Source organism: Pollachius pollachius (genome assembly GCF_949987615.1).
Source record: "Pollachius pollachius genome assembly, chromosome: 17".
NCBI lineage: Eukaryota > Metazoa > Chordata > Actinopteri > Gadiformes > Gadidae > Pollachius > Pollachius pollachius.
Window position 1 is genome coordinate 4,514,913 of NC_136950.1, and position 16,139 is coordinate 4,531,051.

At 46.8% G+C, this 16,139-nt stretch overlaps 1 protein-coding gene across 1 annotated transcript in view; it reads left to right on the forward strand.

Moving 5' to 3' along the window:
* LOC307088633 (5'-AMP-activated protein kinase subunit gamma-2-like) overlaps window positions 1–16,139 on the forward strand; it is a gene marked incomplete at its 3' end in the record, with an annotated part of 41,980 nt that overhangs the window by 11,025 nt on the left and 14,816 nt on the right. Inside the window, exons 4-5 of the mRNA XM_079754584.1 lie at window positions 532–668; window positions 7,091–7,341. Coding sequence (XP_079610710.1) covers window positions 532–668; window positions 7,091–7,341 — 388 coding nt within the window. The remainder of the gene's footprint in view (window positions 1–531; window positions 669–7,090; window positions 7,342–16,139) is intronic.

Here is a 16,139-nt window from a genome sequence, read left to right on the forward strand (position 1 = left end):
TTTAAGTTTCAAGTCATTCTTTTTTAATTACGTTTTGGTTAAGAGCAAGAAGGTGAATATTATTGGATATAATAGCATAGACCAGCTTTTTGATGCAGATAAAGGTTGTGGATATATGCACGTCAATACTGCTATACCTCCTCCTTCCTGCCCCCGACAAGTCGTTTTTTTTCCCCAGCCTGTTAGATACTAGATACAATTAAATACCCTCAATAATTGAATGTGGTGTGTATATATATATATATATATATATATATATATATATATATATATATATGTGTGTGTGTGTGTGTCAAGTGCATCAGAGAATGTAGCATTGCGTGGTAAGTTCTGTTACTGGCTCAAGTGCTGGTAAATATATCACAGCAGTACAAGACGATATCTATTATCCATTATTTATACATGCAAACTTTATAAAAAAGAGTCCCTATACAAGCTATAGCTATTATAACCCTCCATTTTAATGGCTTCTGTTTGTCTTCTCAACCATTTCACTGTTTCTTCCCTACCCTCCTTCACTGCTTCTATCAGACTGAGTTTCTCAGGGATCTTCAAGTCCTCCCGGGATTCGAACCAGCAACCCCAACAGCACAGCACCTCCTCAGCTGCCGCCTCCTCCCCTGTTAGCATCAAGCTCTTTTCCCGCAACAGGAGGGACAAAGCACGCGGTAAGGGTGTGTGTGTGTGTGCGTGTGCGTGTGCGTGTGCGTGTGTGTATGCTGATGTGTGGGTGAGTGACAGAGCTCGGGGTCAAGAAGCTGAAAGTCAGATGGACTTTTTAGCGCATTGTTTAATAATGTTACAGTGAGTGAGTACATCTTGCATCTCAATCTCCATTCTCCTGGCACTGTCTATCTCTCTGTGTATCTAGGCCACACCTATTCTGAGCGTGGATTTTAGTTTAACTAGAACACAAGGGTGGACATGTGTGTGGACGTAGTGCTGTTTGTCTGTTTAATACTTTCAGTACGAAAAGACAAATGGTAGAAGTGCAGCCATCTCACTCGAGGTCTACGATCACCATTGGTATAATCTGCCATGATCAATAATCTATAATGGTTTAACTGAAGAATGTAAAGTTAATTAGACTGCATCTGATAGTCATCCACCTCCTCTCCAGCCAAATAAGACCTCAAGAAACTGAAGTTATATGCTTCTCCACAAGGGGGAGTTTTTGTAACACAGTCAATGGGACACACTGCAATAGCAACACACCACACTGTCTTATCTCTCCATGTCACACACACGCACCCTCACACACACATACACACACGCACACACACACACATACACTCACACACACATAAACGATAGTAGCTGGCTTCCATGTTGCCCCTCCCAAAGGGTTTTCCAGAAGCTGGTGTTGGCACCACATGCAACAGTTTCCCACCTAATTCCTTCTCTTCCTTTCTTCCAGTCTACCTTTCTCTTTCAGTCTGACTGTTTGCATGTCGATCTATCTGTCTGACTACGTGCCTGACTGTCTATCTACCTGTCTGTCTGTCTGTCTAAGTGGGTGTCCTCCTACCTGTCTGTCTGTCTGTCTGTCTGTCTGTCTGTCTGTCTGTCTACTTGCTATCTGTCTACCTCTCTGTCCATCAGCCAGTTCATTAATCAGTCGGTCTGGCTGTCCATGGACCGGGGGACAGTAGGAAAGGTGCATAATCTCAGCCAGATGCTTCGTATCTGAATGCCAGCACAAATCATCTGTAATCCTTTAACCAACAGACTGCATCAGCATCAGCTGAGCACAACCTAAACGCTTCTGTCAAAACAGCCGCACACGCACACACACACACACACGCTCACAAGACCGAGAACTCAGTTTGGGGGCAAAGTGCCAGCTGTGCGTGGTGTCCCTCTCTCATACACACACATGTGCACGCACGCGCGCACACACACACACACACACACAGATGACGGTGGTGCATAGTGACACTCAACAGGGCTGAGCAAAAGTAAGGCAGACACAGAGAGAGAGAGAGAGAGAGAGAGAGAGAGAGAGAGAGAGAGAGAGAGAGAGAGAGAGAGAGAGAGAGAGAGAGAGAGAGAGAGAGAGAGAAGCGAGAACACTAAAGGGAGAAACAGAAGTGAGTTTAGATGCCCTACGCACTCCGGAGCTCATTGTCTTCTCATCGACTTCAGTGTGTCTAACCACCTGTCTGTCTGCTCTGAACTGTCTGTCTGCTCTGAACTGTCGACTATGACTGGAATACGAACATCTCTATCTTACAAGAAAGAATTGGAGTACAGCGTCTTTTGAAGAAAGATTTATGTTGAACAGATGTGAGGCTGTTGCATTTTTATTGCATTTGAAGCAAAACGTAACTTGGAAAACAACAACTGTTGGATTTATTTAATCTTATTTTCTGTTATTTTAGAGTAATTCTACGGTTAACTTTGTTAATTAATTTGTATCTCTAAAATAATGTAATAACTTTAATTTTAGTTCTTTACTATTGCGTTGTGATCTCAACCAGAGAGATTACTTACGATTGCTTCGCCAGAGGTCAACAGGAGGAAGCTAAATGTAGTTAATGTTAATGACCCGTTTGGATATCAGTTACAGGCCGAGGGACGGCCGCCAGGGGTCGCTGTTGCGTACCGCACTCAGACCGAGCGGACTGCCAGCGGGGGGTTAGGTAAACGCAACAGGGCACACATAACAAGGCTTGTCATGGATTTCAGGAGGATTTTCTCACAATTCTAGCGCTCTGTATTGTTTGTTGGCTTAGTTCAATTATCAGGTTGTATTGAATGACCAAAAAAAATGGAGAAAAAGAGCAGGCAACTGGAACCACAGTGAACTCTAGACTAATCGGATCTCACGCCACAACAAGAGGTGTAACCACAGCTTGCGCCCAGAGCTAGCCTACTTTGTTACTGGTTTTATTTGGAGAAACTCAAGAAGAAGCAGCGGCGGCGGCGGCCATGAAGCGCCTGAGCCACCTGATGATGAAGAAATGGCGGGAGACGGAGAGGTGGAAGGAGAGGAGGAGCAGTGAGCCCTGCGGCAGCGCGGAGGTGGAGGGGAAGAGGAGAACCAGAGAGGCCGAGCGCGGTGGGAGAGAGACGGGTAAGACGACACCCAGGAGGAGGTCAGAGCCCTGCGGACAAGTGGCCGAGGAAGAGGAGGAGGAGGAGGAGGAAGAAACGGAAAAGAAGGAGGAGGAGGAGGAGGAGAGACAGAAGACGGAGGAAAGACGGAGGAGGAAATCGGAGCCCAGCATCCGCCTGGAGGAGCGGGAGAGGAGGAAGATGCTCCCGGAGAGATGGACCGGAGGAGAGAACCGGAGGAGGAGGTCTGAGTCAGGTCTCCTGGCTGCAGAGAGCGACAGCCAGGGACAGGCAGGAGGGGGGGACAGGGGGAGAAGACAGCCAGGGACAGGCAGGAGGGGGGGACAGGGGGAGAGACAGCCAGGGGGGGACACCGGGGGGGGACCGGGGCCGGATGGAGACGGACGCGTGGACGGCGAGACAGACCCCTCGGCGGGGGTCCGAGACCCCCGGCTGGGCTCTGCTTCTCCAACTACTTCCTCCGTCGGACCGAAAGCGGAAGGAACTTCTGGACAGACGGACGGGAAGGAAGACCGACCGGCGGACAGAGGGACGGACTGACAGGTACTGGGAAGAGGCTGATGGACGGACTGACAGGAGACAGGAAGAGGACAGGAAGTTGTACAGGAGGAAGTCTGAGCCAGGACCTCTGGGAATCAGTAAGTAAGACCACCAGTTAGGTATGCTTTGTGTTAGTATCATGATTTGTATATATAATAAAAACACATGCTTCATTTTTCAATATGTATTGCAATATGAAAATGTCCTGTAAGCTTGCATACATGCAAAGAATGTTTTGTATGCTTATCGCCGAATATTCCAGTGGTGTTTCTCTAAAGAAATATATAGAGGTATAATCAGACAACAATGGAGCTGATCTCGCTGCTTAAACAGCTGCAGTTTCAGCGTTTGGATATTAGAACAATTGATCAACAGTGACGTAATACAGTATTAGTTATTCTTGTAACATTTTCTTTGTGCGTGTAACAGGTTCGTGACCAGTCTCTTTGAGAAGGGGGTATTCTGTGTCAGGTCACCACAGAAGATTTCTCTGGCTTACATTGCCACGAATCATAGTTCTTAAGGCACTGGTCCCTGCCAACAACAGCCCATGTTATTAGTGAGCGCATCACTCTGTGGTATTAAATCACACAAAAGGAGATTGTGTGTCAATTACAGTGTGTGTGTGTGTGTGTGTTTGTGTGTGTGTGTGTGTGTGTCTGTGTGTGTAATTTTAGGTTTGTGACTATCCTTGTGCGGTAGTGCTTTTCTAATCTTTTAAAGTGCCTCTCAATGTTCCTTCAGCTCAGTAATTGCCCCCCGCACACAGCACAACAAATCTAACACCAAACACACGCATGACACACATACTCATGCACACACACACACACACACACAGGGATCTACCATAGACAAACACACACATCACAGAAACACAAATACAGGGATCTAGCAGCATACACACGCATGACACACCCTTGCACGTGGGCCCATATACACAAACACACACACACACACACACAAACACAAATGTCATGCAACGTGAGGTATCTCATTACAGTTGTGTGTCTGTGTTCTGCAGATGAAGGACAGATCAGTTTGATGATGTTATTAAGTGTGTGTAAGATGAGTGAGGGATAGTATTCTGGTGCATGTTTGCACCAGAGACATTGTATGGGTGACATTGTATGAGTCCCAGATCTATTCAAATTCCCTTTGAGACACCTTGCTCTAGATGACTGGCATTCATGTACAATCACTACTATATATAGACTCACATTCTAATGTGTGTGTGTGTGTGTATATGTATGTAATTTTTTTTAAGTTTAAGTGACCTTTCCTCTCTCTCTCTCCCCCCCCCCCCCCCCCCCCCCCCCCCCCCCCTCCCTCCTCATGGTGTATGTATCGTAAGGAGAGTGTGTGATCTGTGTGTGCACCCCGATGTTACAGCCACTCGGCGACTATAAGTGCCATGGCCGTGTGTGGACTGTGGGTTCACCTCAGGAACAGTGTTTTACGGTGGCCGTAAAGCCTGCCAGTTTTTTTCCACCACGAACAAGTGTGTGTGATGACAACTCATCTGCATTATCGCTGAATGACCAGAAGAGGGCTCTATGGTATTGTCAGCTTTTGCAGCATGTGTTAGCCATGCTTGTGTCCGTGTGGGAGTGGTTGTGTGTGTTTGTGTATTTTAATGAAATATGACTGCTCATGCGGTGGTATTGCATAATGGTGCAAGTTACCAATTGTATATTTATATATTTAATTTATGTTGGACAAAATTTGAAGCAGTTTAGTCATCTATTCTATCAACTGCGGCTATTCGAAATGTCTGGGTAGCTGTTTGGTGATGCCCCACCTTTATACAGCGCCTTGTTTTATGAGTTATGAGTAAGGAGTCTAAGGGGACATAGCCCAGAGTTTAGCGTTGAACACGCTGGGAAAGCAGGGATTAGCAGTCTAGTAGCTTTTACTTTGCCACAGTAACATGACTAAACCTTTCCAGACAACAATGTGGTGGGCTGCCGGCCAATAGGCTTTGTTTGTTTTGGTCAGCTGTCTGAGGCAAGAAGTGTCCCGTGGTCCACCACACAATGCACACATCTACAGCTCGCCCTGTTGGGGGGGCAGCTCAGGAAGGGAGAGAGGAAGAGAGAAGAGAGGAAGAGAGGGCATGGAAGAGGACCGGAGGGTGTGGGAGGGGAACACAGAACAGCAGAGAGGATAGAGGATAGAGGCGTTGACCTCCCCGTGGTAATACCCTGCAGCCGGGTAATGCTGTGTGCAGTAGAGCAACAGTGTTGCCGTGTCATCTGACCGAGGGCAAAGCAAGTCGGACTCTAAACGGGTGATGTCATCATTCCACATGGGTGAAATCCCTCCTGTGCACGCATGCCGGGTAGCTTAGCCCACAGCTGTCGCAGAGGGACAGGGCAGCATGATCACAACCTGACATTATGAAAGGGACAGAATCGATGACTTCATCGTAGATCCTTTTCAAAGTATATATTTTTTCGGGTATTTTCAAATACAGTTGCAATGAATTGGTCCGCACACACATACACACTGAAGATGTAGCCCCCTCAAGGAAACAAAATACCGTGTACATCTTTATCTCCCTCTCTTGTCTACCTCATCCAGTATGACACTTTGTTTCATTAACTGTTATAACTAGTTAGGAATCGAGCGTTTACACTTTAGAAGGTAATGTGGAAAAAGCTGACAGGTCTAATCGATACAACTTCTCTCCTGCTCCTTGCCTCCTCTCCCTCTCCTCGTCCTCTCCTTTCCCTCTCCATCTTGTCTCTCCCTTTCTCCATCTCCGCCTCTTTCCCTCTCCCCCTCCCTCTCCTCTGCCCTCTCGATGTTCCCTCTTCTCCATCTCTCCTCTCCCTCTCCTCCCCCCCACCTCCTCCTCTCCTCTCTGTCTTCCCTCTTCTCCTCCTCCTCCTCTCCCTCTCCTCCCCCCCACCTCCTCCTCTCCTCTCTGTCTTCCCTCTTCTCCTCCTCCTCCTCTCCATCTCTCCTCTCCCTCTCCTCCCCCCCACCTCCTCTCCTCTCTGTCTTCCCTCTTCTCCTCCTCCTCTCCCCCCCACCTCCTCTCCTCTCCCCTCTTCTCCTCCTCCTCTCCCTCTCCTCCCCCCACCTCCTCTCCTCTCTGTCTTCCCTCTCCTCCTCCTCCTCCTCCTCATCTCTCCTCCCCCCACCTCCTCTCCTCTGTCTTCCCTCTTCTCCTCCTCCTCTCCATCTCTCCTCTCCCTCTCCTCCCCCCCTCCTCTCCTCTCTGTCTTCCCTCTTCTCCTCCTCCTCCTCTCCATCTCTCCCTCTCCTCCCCCCCTCCTCTCCTCTCTGTCTTCCCTCTTCTCCTCCTCCTCTCCCTCTCCCCCCCACCTCCTCTCCTCTGTCTTCCCTCTTCTCCTCCTCCTCTCCCTCTCCCCCCCCCCACCTCCTCTCCTCTCTGTCTTCCCTCTCCCCCCCCCACCTCCTCTCCTCTCTGTCTTCCCTCTCCTCCTCCTCTCCTCTTCCCTCACAGCCTTCAGCGTCTCCTCCCCTCCCCCCGTGGTCGCTCCCTCGCTCTGCGCCCCAACCCCCCAGGAGGCGCTGGGGGTCTTCCCCCTGGAGACCTACCACAGCGAGCCCGTCCGTCGGGAGACCCGCCGCCTGCGCTCCTACTCCTCGCCCCCGGACACCGGCCCGCAGTGCTACAGCCTGCCCCAGCAGCGACCCCCCGCTCCTCCTCCTCTGCGTCACCAGGGGTCCCCGTCTCCCTCGGGTGCTAGGCAGGTAGGGTCCGTCGGGATAAGTAGAAAATAAATTGTGTTTGTGTGTATCGTTTTGTTTATTATATTAACATTTGATAAATTGCTAGGCAGTTCAAATCATTAAATGATTGAAGTAAGTGTGATACAATAATACCGTTTTTGAGAGAGAGAGAGAGAGAGAGAGAGAGAGAGAGAGCGAGAGAGAGAGCGAGCGAGAGAGAGCGCGAGCGAGCGAGCTCTGTGTTTATGCAGCAGCAGCAAGTAGGTGGAATGTTCCACTATTGCCGATTAGGGGACCAGCTAGCTTGCCAAGCAGCCCGAATAGTCACCCAGATCTCAGCGAAATGCGAGCAGACAAGCAGATGGTTCGTTTGGTTTAATGCGATTTTACCGTCGGTCAACAAGCGCAAGTCGATCGAAAACCAACGGGCAGGTACAATTGCCGTACAAAAAACAGATTGGCTAACGAGGTCCACGCAAGTCTTTCAGCAGACCCGTCTCTCGGGGTTGTTTAATCTGTGGAGGAATTGCACACGAAATGCATGGATAAAGATTAATTTCGGGGCGAAAATTGACAGACCTTTTTTGTTCGAGTCGAAACGGAGTCGGGAGACCGAGAGGAGTCACTGAAGGCGGCTGTAAAGTAGGTGTCTCTCTACCAAACCGGCACCGGTTAACGGGCTACACAACCCAGCACCGGTTAACGGGCTACACAAACCAGTACAACTAAAACCCTGTGTCGTCATTATTACATCACTTATTTTGAAGGCCTATCTGAGAAGATATAACTGTGGCGATGATGATGATAATGATGATGATGAATATGGATGAAGAGGGAGAGAGATAGTGTGTTGGACTGAGATGCTGCTCTAGAGGGATGTATGGAGAGGGAGAGGGATGATGGGTTGGACTGGGATGGATGGAGAGGGAGAGAGATTGTGTGTTGGACGGGGATGCTGCTATGGAGGGATGAATGGAGAGGGAGCGGGACAGTGGCGTAGCATAGTTGTGCTAGGCCTCGGGGCAAGATCGCGCTGCTGCCCCCCCCCCCCCCCCCCCCCCCCACACACACACACACGTCCTTAGGGGGGGTAAGTTAGAATGATTCCAGGGGCGCAGCACTGACGGGGGCGCCCCAGAGGACACTGGTATTATTACAACTATATGCAAGTAAATTTTGGCAAAATATTGATTCATATTTCTTTTAATTTTATTTTTCGGGTTAAATCAAATTAAATGAACATGTGGTTTGTTTCTCCATTTTTACAAAAATCATTAGAAAGTCTTCACCCTATTATCACCCCTCTCATTTGTCATTATTTGGTACAGCCCAAGTCTTGCTACTGCAGAGCAAAGTAGCAGCCAGGCAGATCGTGGTGAAGCAAGTGCAGACTGCCTAAAGTCAGTCAGTCAGTCAGTTTGTGTGTATGCCGGTCGGTGAAATGAAGAAGTCAGGTTGTCAGGGCAGGAAAGAGAGGAAAGAAAGAGGAAAGAGCTCAAAGGGGTCGACAGTTGGTCACCCAGTTTTTTACCAAGAAAGGTATATTCCCTCCCTCTACACTTTTCCAACAACCTGATAACAAGCCTAGCCTAGAAGCTAGCACTACTGTAGCTAAAATAATTACAGCCTGCACTGGATAATAAAACTGAAAAGATCGTTTGCAATACCATTCACATGATATCCAATAGCATACCTATCTACAAATAGCCTACATTGCTACTGAAAAGTAAATGTCAGGTGTAATGTGTAATGTTGACATATGTAAGGGATAATGCCCGACGAGGTGTCCATTAACAGAAATGAATGGACGACGTGGAGGCGTGAACCGCCCTCCGCGGTTGCTTCCGCGAAGTCCATTAATTTCTGTTAATGGACACCTCGAAGGGCATTATCCCGCTTTATACCATGGTCACTTACGAAAGAAAGAAATATTTAATCAATTAATAATACTTTAATGTGTTTTACAGTTAAAATCGTGAGTTTTTTTTTTTTTTTTTTTTTAAAGTCGAGCAGACTATTTAATATCTCCCGCGTGTCCAAGCAACGTGGCCATAGCGTCTTCATAGCGTCAACGTCTTTCCTAGGTGTCACTTTTTGACCTACACCCTTCAGCCAATCAGAATCGAGTATTCACCCAAACCATGGTACAAATGGAGATAATGCAATGATTAACATTCCATACTGCTTGCCAGCCATAGCATGATAGCTGTTGACATTAGCTAATGAAAACTGCCCTCATGCACAGATGCAGCCCCGGGATTATCCCCCCCAGTTGAAAGGCAAGAAGGTGAGCCTATGTGCAATCCATGAATAAAAGTCTTTGGGGTTAACATTTATGTAAGCAGATTTTGAATATTTTGATTGGCTGCATTACAATATAAGCAGACATTAAACTAAGGATACTTGTACATTTTAGCTGACTTAAGTTTTAAGTCAGATAAAATTACAAGTAGTCTACCCTTAGATTAATAGCTGCTATTTATTGTAGGCTAATGCAGCAAATCAAAACATACAAATACATATTTAGTCATGCCCAGCTCAATCCAATCAAATAGACTGTTGACAACATTGTTTAATATGTTCAGATAATTATGAGACATTCTGAATTATATGATGTATCTTAGAGTCAGGGCCCTCTTCAAGCCATGATGAACCCACAGAAGAAACCAGTGTGGTTGAAATAGAAGAAGGGGAGAAGGAGGACAGTCTAAGTAGAAGCAGCACTGATGAGGAAGCGGAGGAACCAAGTGAGGCTGAAATGAGGGACATGTCAGGCAGATGTGAGCCACAGGCAGATGAGCCACATGTACTGGTCTCAGTCCCAGATCAGCTGCTTTCTGTTGACCCAGGTTTGTGGCCAGCAAGATTGACTGACAATGACAGGGCAAGTATTTTCAGAAAGATTGCTGTTAGGGAAGATGAGGAGATGCCCAACGATGGAGAGGGAAAGCCTTTCCCTGATTACCTTAAATATTCCAAGACACCAAATGGCAGGGTAAAGGTAAAGAGGGACTGGTTAGTCCATAGCAAAAGTTTCAATGCACTTTTCTGCATTCCCTGCATCCTTGATGATGATAATGACTACCCAATTTTGACCCAGTATTACCCAATATTTAATGATTATAAAATGTGAATGAATATATAACATTTAAAATGTATATATGTTGGGGGGGGGCTCCATAACTGAATTCTGTCAGGGGGCCCAGAATTCCTAGGGACGTCCCTGCACACACAGGCGAATGCATCCACTCCCCCATAGGGCCTAAGCCAACAGCCGCCACAACGAGAGAACGCAAAATCATCATCAGAACCATGGAAAGAGACTTAGCATCCCTAGATCACACGTCAATATCGCGGGAACATTATTAGAACCACGTACACCGTATTTGCAACACACAAAAACAAAACATAAATGCTCCATTCAGCTGACCACAACTACATTTCCCAAACAGCACAACTATGGCCTAATCAAAATGGCCAATGGTAACATACTCCTACATGGCACAGCGGCCATAACCAATAATAAAATAACAACAGCTCTTGCCCGTTCAGAAGTTAACTCTGCGTGCCTTCTGTTCAGCGAACTCGTTGATAATAGAGGTGAAATCCAATCTCCTTGCTCTTTCATTCTCGATGGAGAGTATGGCCAATCCACTCAATCGCTCCTGTGCCATGGCGCTCCTTCGGTAAGACGTGGCTACAGTCACTGGTATGGTGAGGTACAGGAAAAACACTGTGCAAACATCACTGAATGATGCTGCCAAAGAGCTGTGATCAACAATGAGCATTTTAGCCATATCCTTAATTGATGGTCCTTTTGCAAATTCAGCCTTAAAAAAAGCTCTGAAGGCATAGAGTTGGCTCGGGAAACATGAGCTTAAGTCCCTGTTGTAGTGATCAGCAAGGCGCTGTGTGTGCTCATACAGGGCATCATCAGGGGCACTATTCAGTTCTGAGGGTTGGATAGCCTGGAAAAGTGCACTGGTTTCACACAGGGAAACGTTGACCCTGAAGTGACTTTCAGGGTCACTGAGCCTCTCATCCTCGCAGAGCTCATCGTAATGCCGTCTCACTCTCCTTGCTCGAACTTGGGTGAACTCACATCGTACTCCCCACTTTTGCGCAACGGCTTGAGCACTCCTTTTGACCTCGGTGAAGTCCTCTCTGAAGGTGGTCAGGCCCTGGACAGCATTTTGAATGAGGCAAACAGCCTTTTGAATGTCCGCATCTTTTCGTTGCAACATCTTTGACACCGCATGAAGGTGTTGAAGTACTTTTGCTTGTTGAACAACGAGTAGCACTAAACTGAAATTTTCTAACTTTGCCTTCAGTGGCGATTTTAGCGTGAAATTTCTGGTGGGGCAAATTTATATGACGTCATATTACGTCACAAAAATAGAGGTAGCTGATTATTATAACAGTAGGCCTACGTATATAGACCAGTCAGGTATACTATGGGCTGCATTTTGAGTGCCAGCAGGGAGCAGACATCCTATTTCAAATACATTTCACATGCTTTAGCGCTCAGTACGACACAAAGATGTTGCCTATAATAATAATAATAATATTGCATTATATTTTAAATGCACTATTCGTTCCAAAGAATCTCAGAGCGCCAACATGGTACGCACTATAATATAGCATTAAAGTAAAACAATTAGACAGACACATAGCTTCAATAACTTCCATAATTTATTAAACAAAAAAGACGATCTCCTTCAGCTCAAAAAAAAAAAAAAAAGGTTTTGACTCACCAATGCCGATCACTTAAAAAGGAAGTTGGCTCGACGGTTCTTTGCTTGAGCAAACTTATCGATTACTTTGTCGTTAAAATCCAGCAGTCCATTAATGAAGGTGTTTTCAATAGAAAGCATGGAGAGGGCGTTCAGTCTCTTCTGTCCCATCGTGTTCCTAGTGAAAGTCTTTATCCTTTTCAGCGTTGAAAAGTTCCTCTCAGACTCCGCAGACGTCATGGGGGTTGTGATGATGATGCTGAGTAGAGTGCAGGTTTCAGACAAGGCCTCTTGCAGGTTGTTGTCGTCGTGAATGGCCTTGAACAGCAACAGTGCAGATTTCCCTGTGTGCAGCTCAGTGTGTCCGTAAAAAAGAGTCAGCTCAGTTTGCAGCTTCCCCTCGTTCATCAGAGCTGTGGGCCAGAGCTTGATAGCACAGGCGAGTTGGGCCTCCGGGAATGACTTAACAAACTTTGGGAACAGTGTGCAGTCCACCAGTTGTGCGGCAATAAGATGGTCACTCTGTGAGAACCGGTCCTCCACTTGCGCAATCATCGTATCACAGGCCTCCTTCATCACGGCAGGCGTATTTGTTTTCCTGCGCTTTGATGTGCCCGGCTCCTCACTGGCTTGGTTACCAATCTCATCTGCTTTCTCTCTGATTTCTTTCATGTGCACTTTGAAATTCTCCACTGCACGATTCACCCCAGATGCGTCAATCTCTCTTTTCTGTAGTATGCCATACAAAACATCCACTTCTGGCATAACTCTGGCAAAGAACTCCAGCAGCTGGAGAAACGTACGGTCCCGCAGGTGAATGGAGAGGCCGAATGCCTCGCTGACGGACACCTTGTCCCATCCTGGTTTAGTGCGAATGTTATCCAGACACTCCAGTATATCTTCGCGAGTTTCCCATACCACATTCACGGTCCTGCTTTTAAAATTCCATCGGGTGCCGGGTGGCCGCGGGATCCGCCTGTCCGATGTCTCTGCCAGAGCAGCCGTTCTTTTCTGTGAGGTGCAGAAGAACGTGGCAAATCCAGACAGATCAGCAAAGAACACCTTCAGCTCACTGATCCTGGATGCACATACTTGCTGCAGAGTTAGGTTCAGCTGGTGTGCGTAGCAATGTACAAATATTGCGTTTTTGTAGCTTTCCTTAATAAGTACTTGCACGCCGCCTACACTGCCACGCATAACCGCTGCCCCGTCATAGGTTTGGGCTATGAGCTTGTCAGTCAGTCCCAGTGGGTCGAGGACATGTTTCATAGCAGTAGAAAGGCCAATGGCAGTTTTGTCCTTCACTTCAATGAACTCAAGAAACCGCTCTGTGACGCTGCTGTCCACCATGTATCTCAGGACTATGACCATTTGCGATTTGCATGAGGCATCAGTGGTCTCATCCGCCTGGACAGCTACAAACTGGGTGTCCCGCAATTGCTTGGCCACCTCACACCTGTAGACCTCAAACATGCAATCCAGGAGTTCGTTCTGAATGGTGCTTGATGTCCCCTTGAACGTAGGCTCCGAATCGTAGTGACGTCTCAGCCTGGTGTCGCCCTCGCACATCGTTTCAAAAATGCACCTAAAAATGCTTGGGTTTACAGAGTCGGCTGACTCATCGTGACCACGCAGACCCAGTTCACACTTCCCACACAGCTTTAGGCACGATATCAGTCTCCCCAGTACATCGGCTTTCCTCCGCCTGCTTGTTGTGCTCTAAAATGCTCCGCTGATAAGCACTGTCCAGCTGTGCCATGATGTTGACCCGTCCCAATAGTCCCAATTTCATGGCGCAATTGATATGAGCTTTGCTACTTTCATGCTTTACCGTTCTTTCCGCCAGATGCTTCAGGTCTTTAAAGCCATCAGTGGTCCAAACTGAGTCTGCGTTAGTGGTATTTCCAAAAAGAAGGCATGGAAAGCAAAACAGTGCTCTTTTTGTTGTGCTCGCAGTTAGCCATGTCTTTCTTTCAAACCACTCCATCTTGAAATTTCGGTTCGTTTTCTCACCAGGCTGGTTCAGAATGAAGTCGTCTGGTCTGTGTGGTCCCAAACGTTTTATTTCTAATTTTTCTTCCTGCGGCAATGTGCTGAATTGCACCCTCAGCAAATAATCTACGTTATTCATTGTTATTCATTAATTAAAAAACTCTTTCAAAATTGTGTAAAATCTACCGATAGCAAACTCTTCTGTAAGTCTCCTGTAACTCCTGATCTCACTCTCACTGTATGTTTTTTTTGCTTAGTCTCGGGGTAGAGTTCTCGCGGGTTTCGCATTATCCCAGTCTACATTACGTAGAATACGTAGATTACGCAGTTAACGTCTAGGGGCAAATTTGAAATTGCCCCTAGCCTCAATGTTAACTTTGGCCGGTGTGGTTTGCGCTCATTGGTGTTTCTATGGTAACGGTGGGGCAGCGTGGGTCTTTGCAAGCACGCACTTTGTCAAGCAAGCACACAGGCAGTAGAACACACGAATCAAATTACTCCAAAACAAGGCAATAATGCTTGTGAGTCAAGTTTATTCACACAAATATGTACGCTACTTTGCATATAAAAATATATATATAGTTTGCCACGAAGTAGGAATGGATTGAGCCTTCTGCTCAACAGCGCCACCTCGTGGGTCTGGTGGGCCACTGCCCCACCTGCCCCTAATGTAGAAACGCCACTGTTTGCCTTTAAGGCTGAGGCCTCGTCCCGCACATCTTTCTTTTCATCCAAAAACGGAGCAATCTTAATTTCGTTTTTTATAATGGTCTGCACTTGTTAATGGCTGTTAATTGGCTGTTAATTGAATTATCTCATTTTGTGTGGTAGGACTGAGATATTTAACAGACCCTTCTGGTCGCTCAACTAGCTCTTTTAACACTGGGTCATAAAGTGCCAACAGTTCTATTAGACTGACTCATTAACAATGCGGTGTAGCACTTGCCTCCAGAAATTCGCAGCATTCCTTGCTTCCCTCTCCATTTGTTGATCAATCCTCCCGTTTCTCTTCCATTGATCATAGCATTTACATGCGTTAACATGCACATCCGATTTAGCGTGCGACTCTATTCTATCGCTCAAATGTTTCCAGTCTTGCACACCTCTGGCCCATGCATCATTGTAAAAAGGTGCACTTCTGTCTGCAAACAACCAGCAGGGTTCACAATATACTTGGTCCAAGATGAGCGAATAACACAGCCATGAACGTGGAAGTTTGATACCTGCCTCGTTGTAGTTGTATAATGCAACTCAGAAAAAGAGCTGTTTCCTTGCGTTGCGTCTCTAGGGAATGGTCCGCAGGGCTTGCATGAACCCGTGGCTACAACATAGCTCCTCACGGGAGTGTCCGGGACCTCCTGAGCACCAGAGTCACTTATCGGTCGACCGAACACTAGCAGCAGTAGCACCACTGGTCACGTAGCATTCCAAACCTTTGGGATGGAGGGAGGTCTCGGGCTGACCCGTTGACGGTTCTGGTTCAGTGGAGCTGGAGCAAGAAGGCACTGAGGTGGTGGCAGTAGGCTCCAAGTCGGACTCCTGATCATCGCTAACACCTGTGGTGCTAGTGACCGCCGGAGGTGGTTTAAAAATAAATCTGTCTAATTTCGTCAATTTCGAATTGCGCGCATCCAGGTCTTTCTTCTCTTTACGTTTTTTAGCACCACTTTAGCACTTAGCTTGCTAAACATTGCAATGGTATGGCTTAGCTTTTAACTATATGTGAGAGTTGCAGACGCTCACTCTCAAGAAGACAACCCTAGTATTAACGTGCCAGCACGTAGCATATAATCAGAAACATCACGTTGATTGGTCGAACAGATTTCCCAGCAGGCCCTTTTCTTTTGTAAATGTTGAAAATAAAAGAAAATAAATGAAGTAGCCTAAGTGCGATTGTATAAACTTTTTTATTCGTGGCCAAAATATCACTGCTGTAACCAAATTACATACATTAAAGAAGAGGAAGAGAAAATATATGAGCCACCCTGACCATGATGTTATGAGAGAAGAGAGTTTATATAAACCGCATTACCTTTCCACAGTTGCTTGTAGATAACTTAAGCTGCCTTCACATGTCGATGGACGATGCGCTGG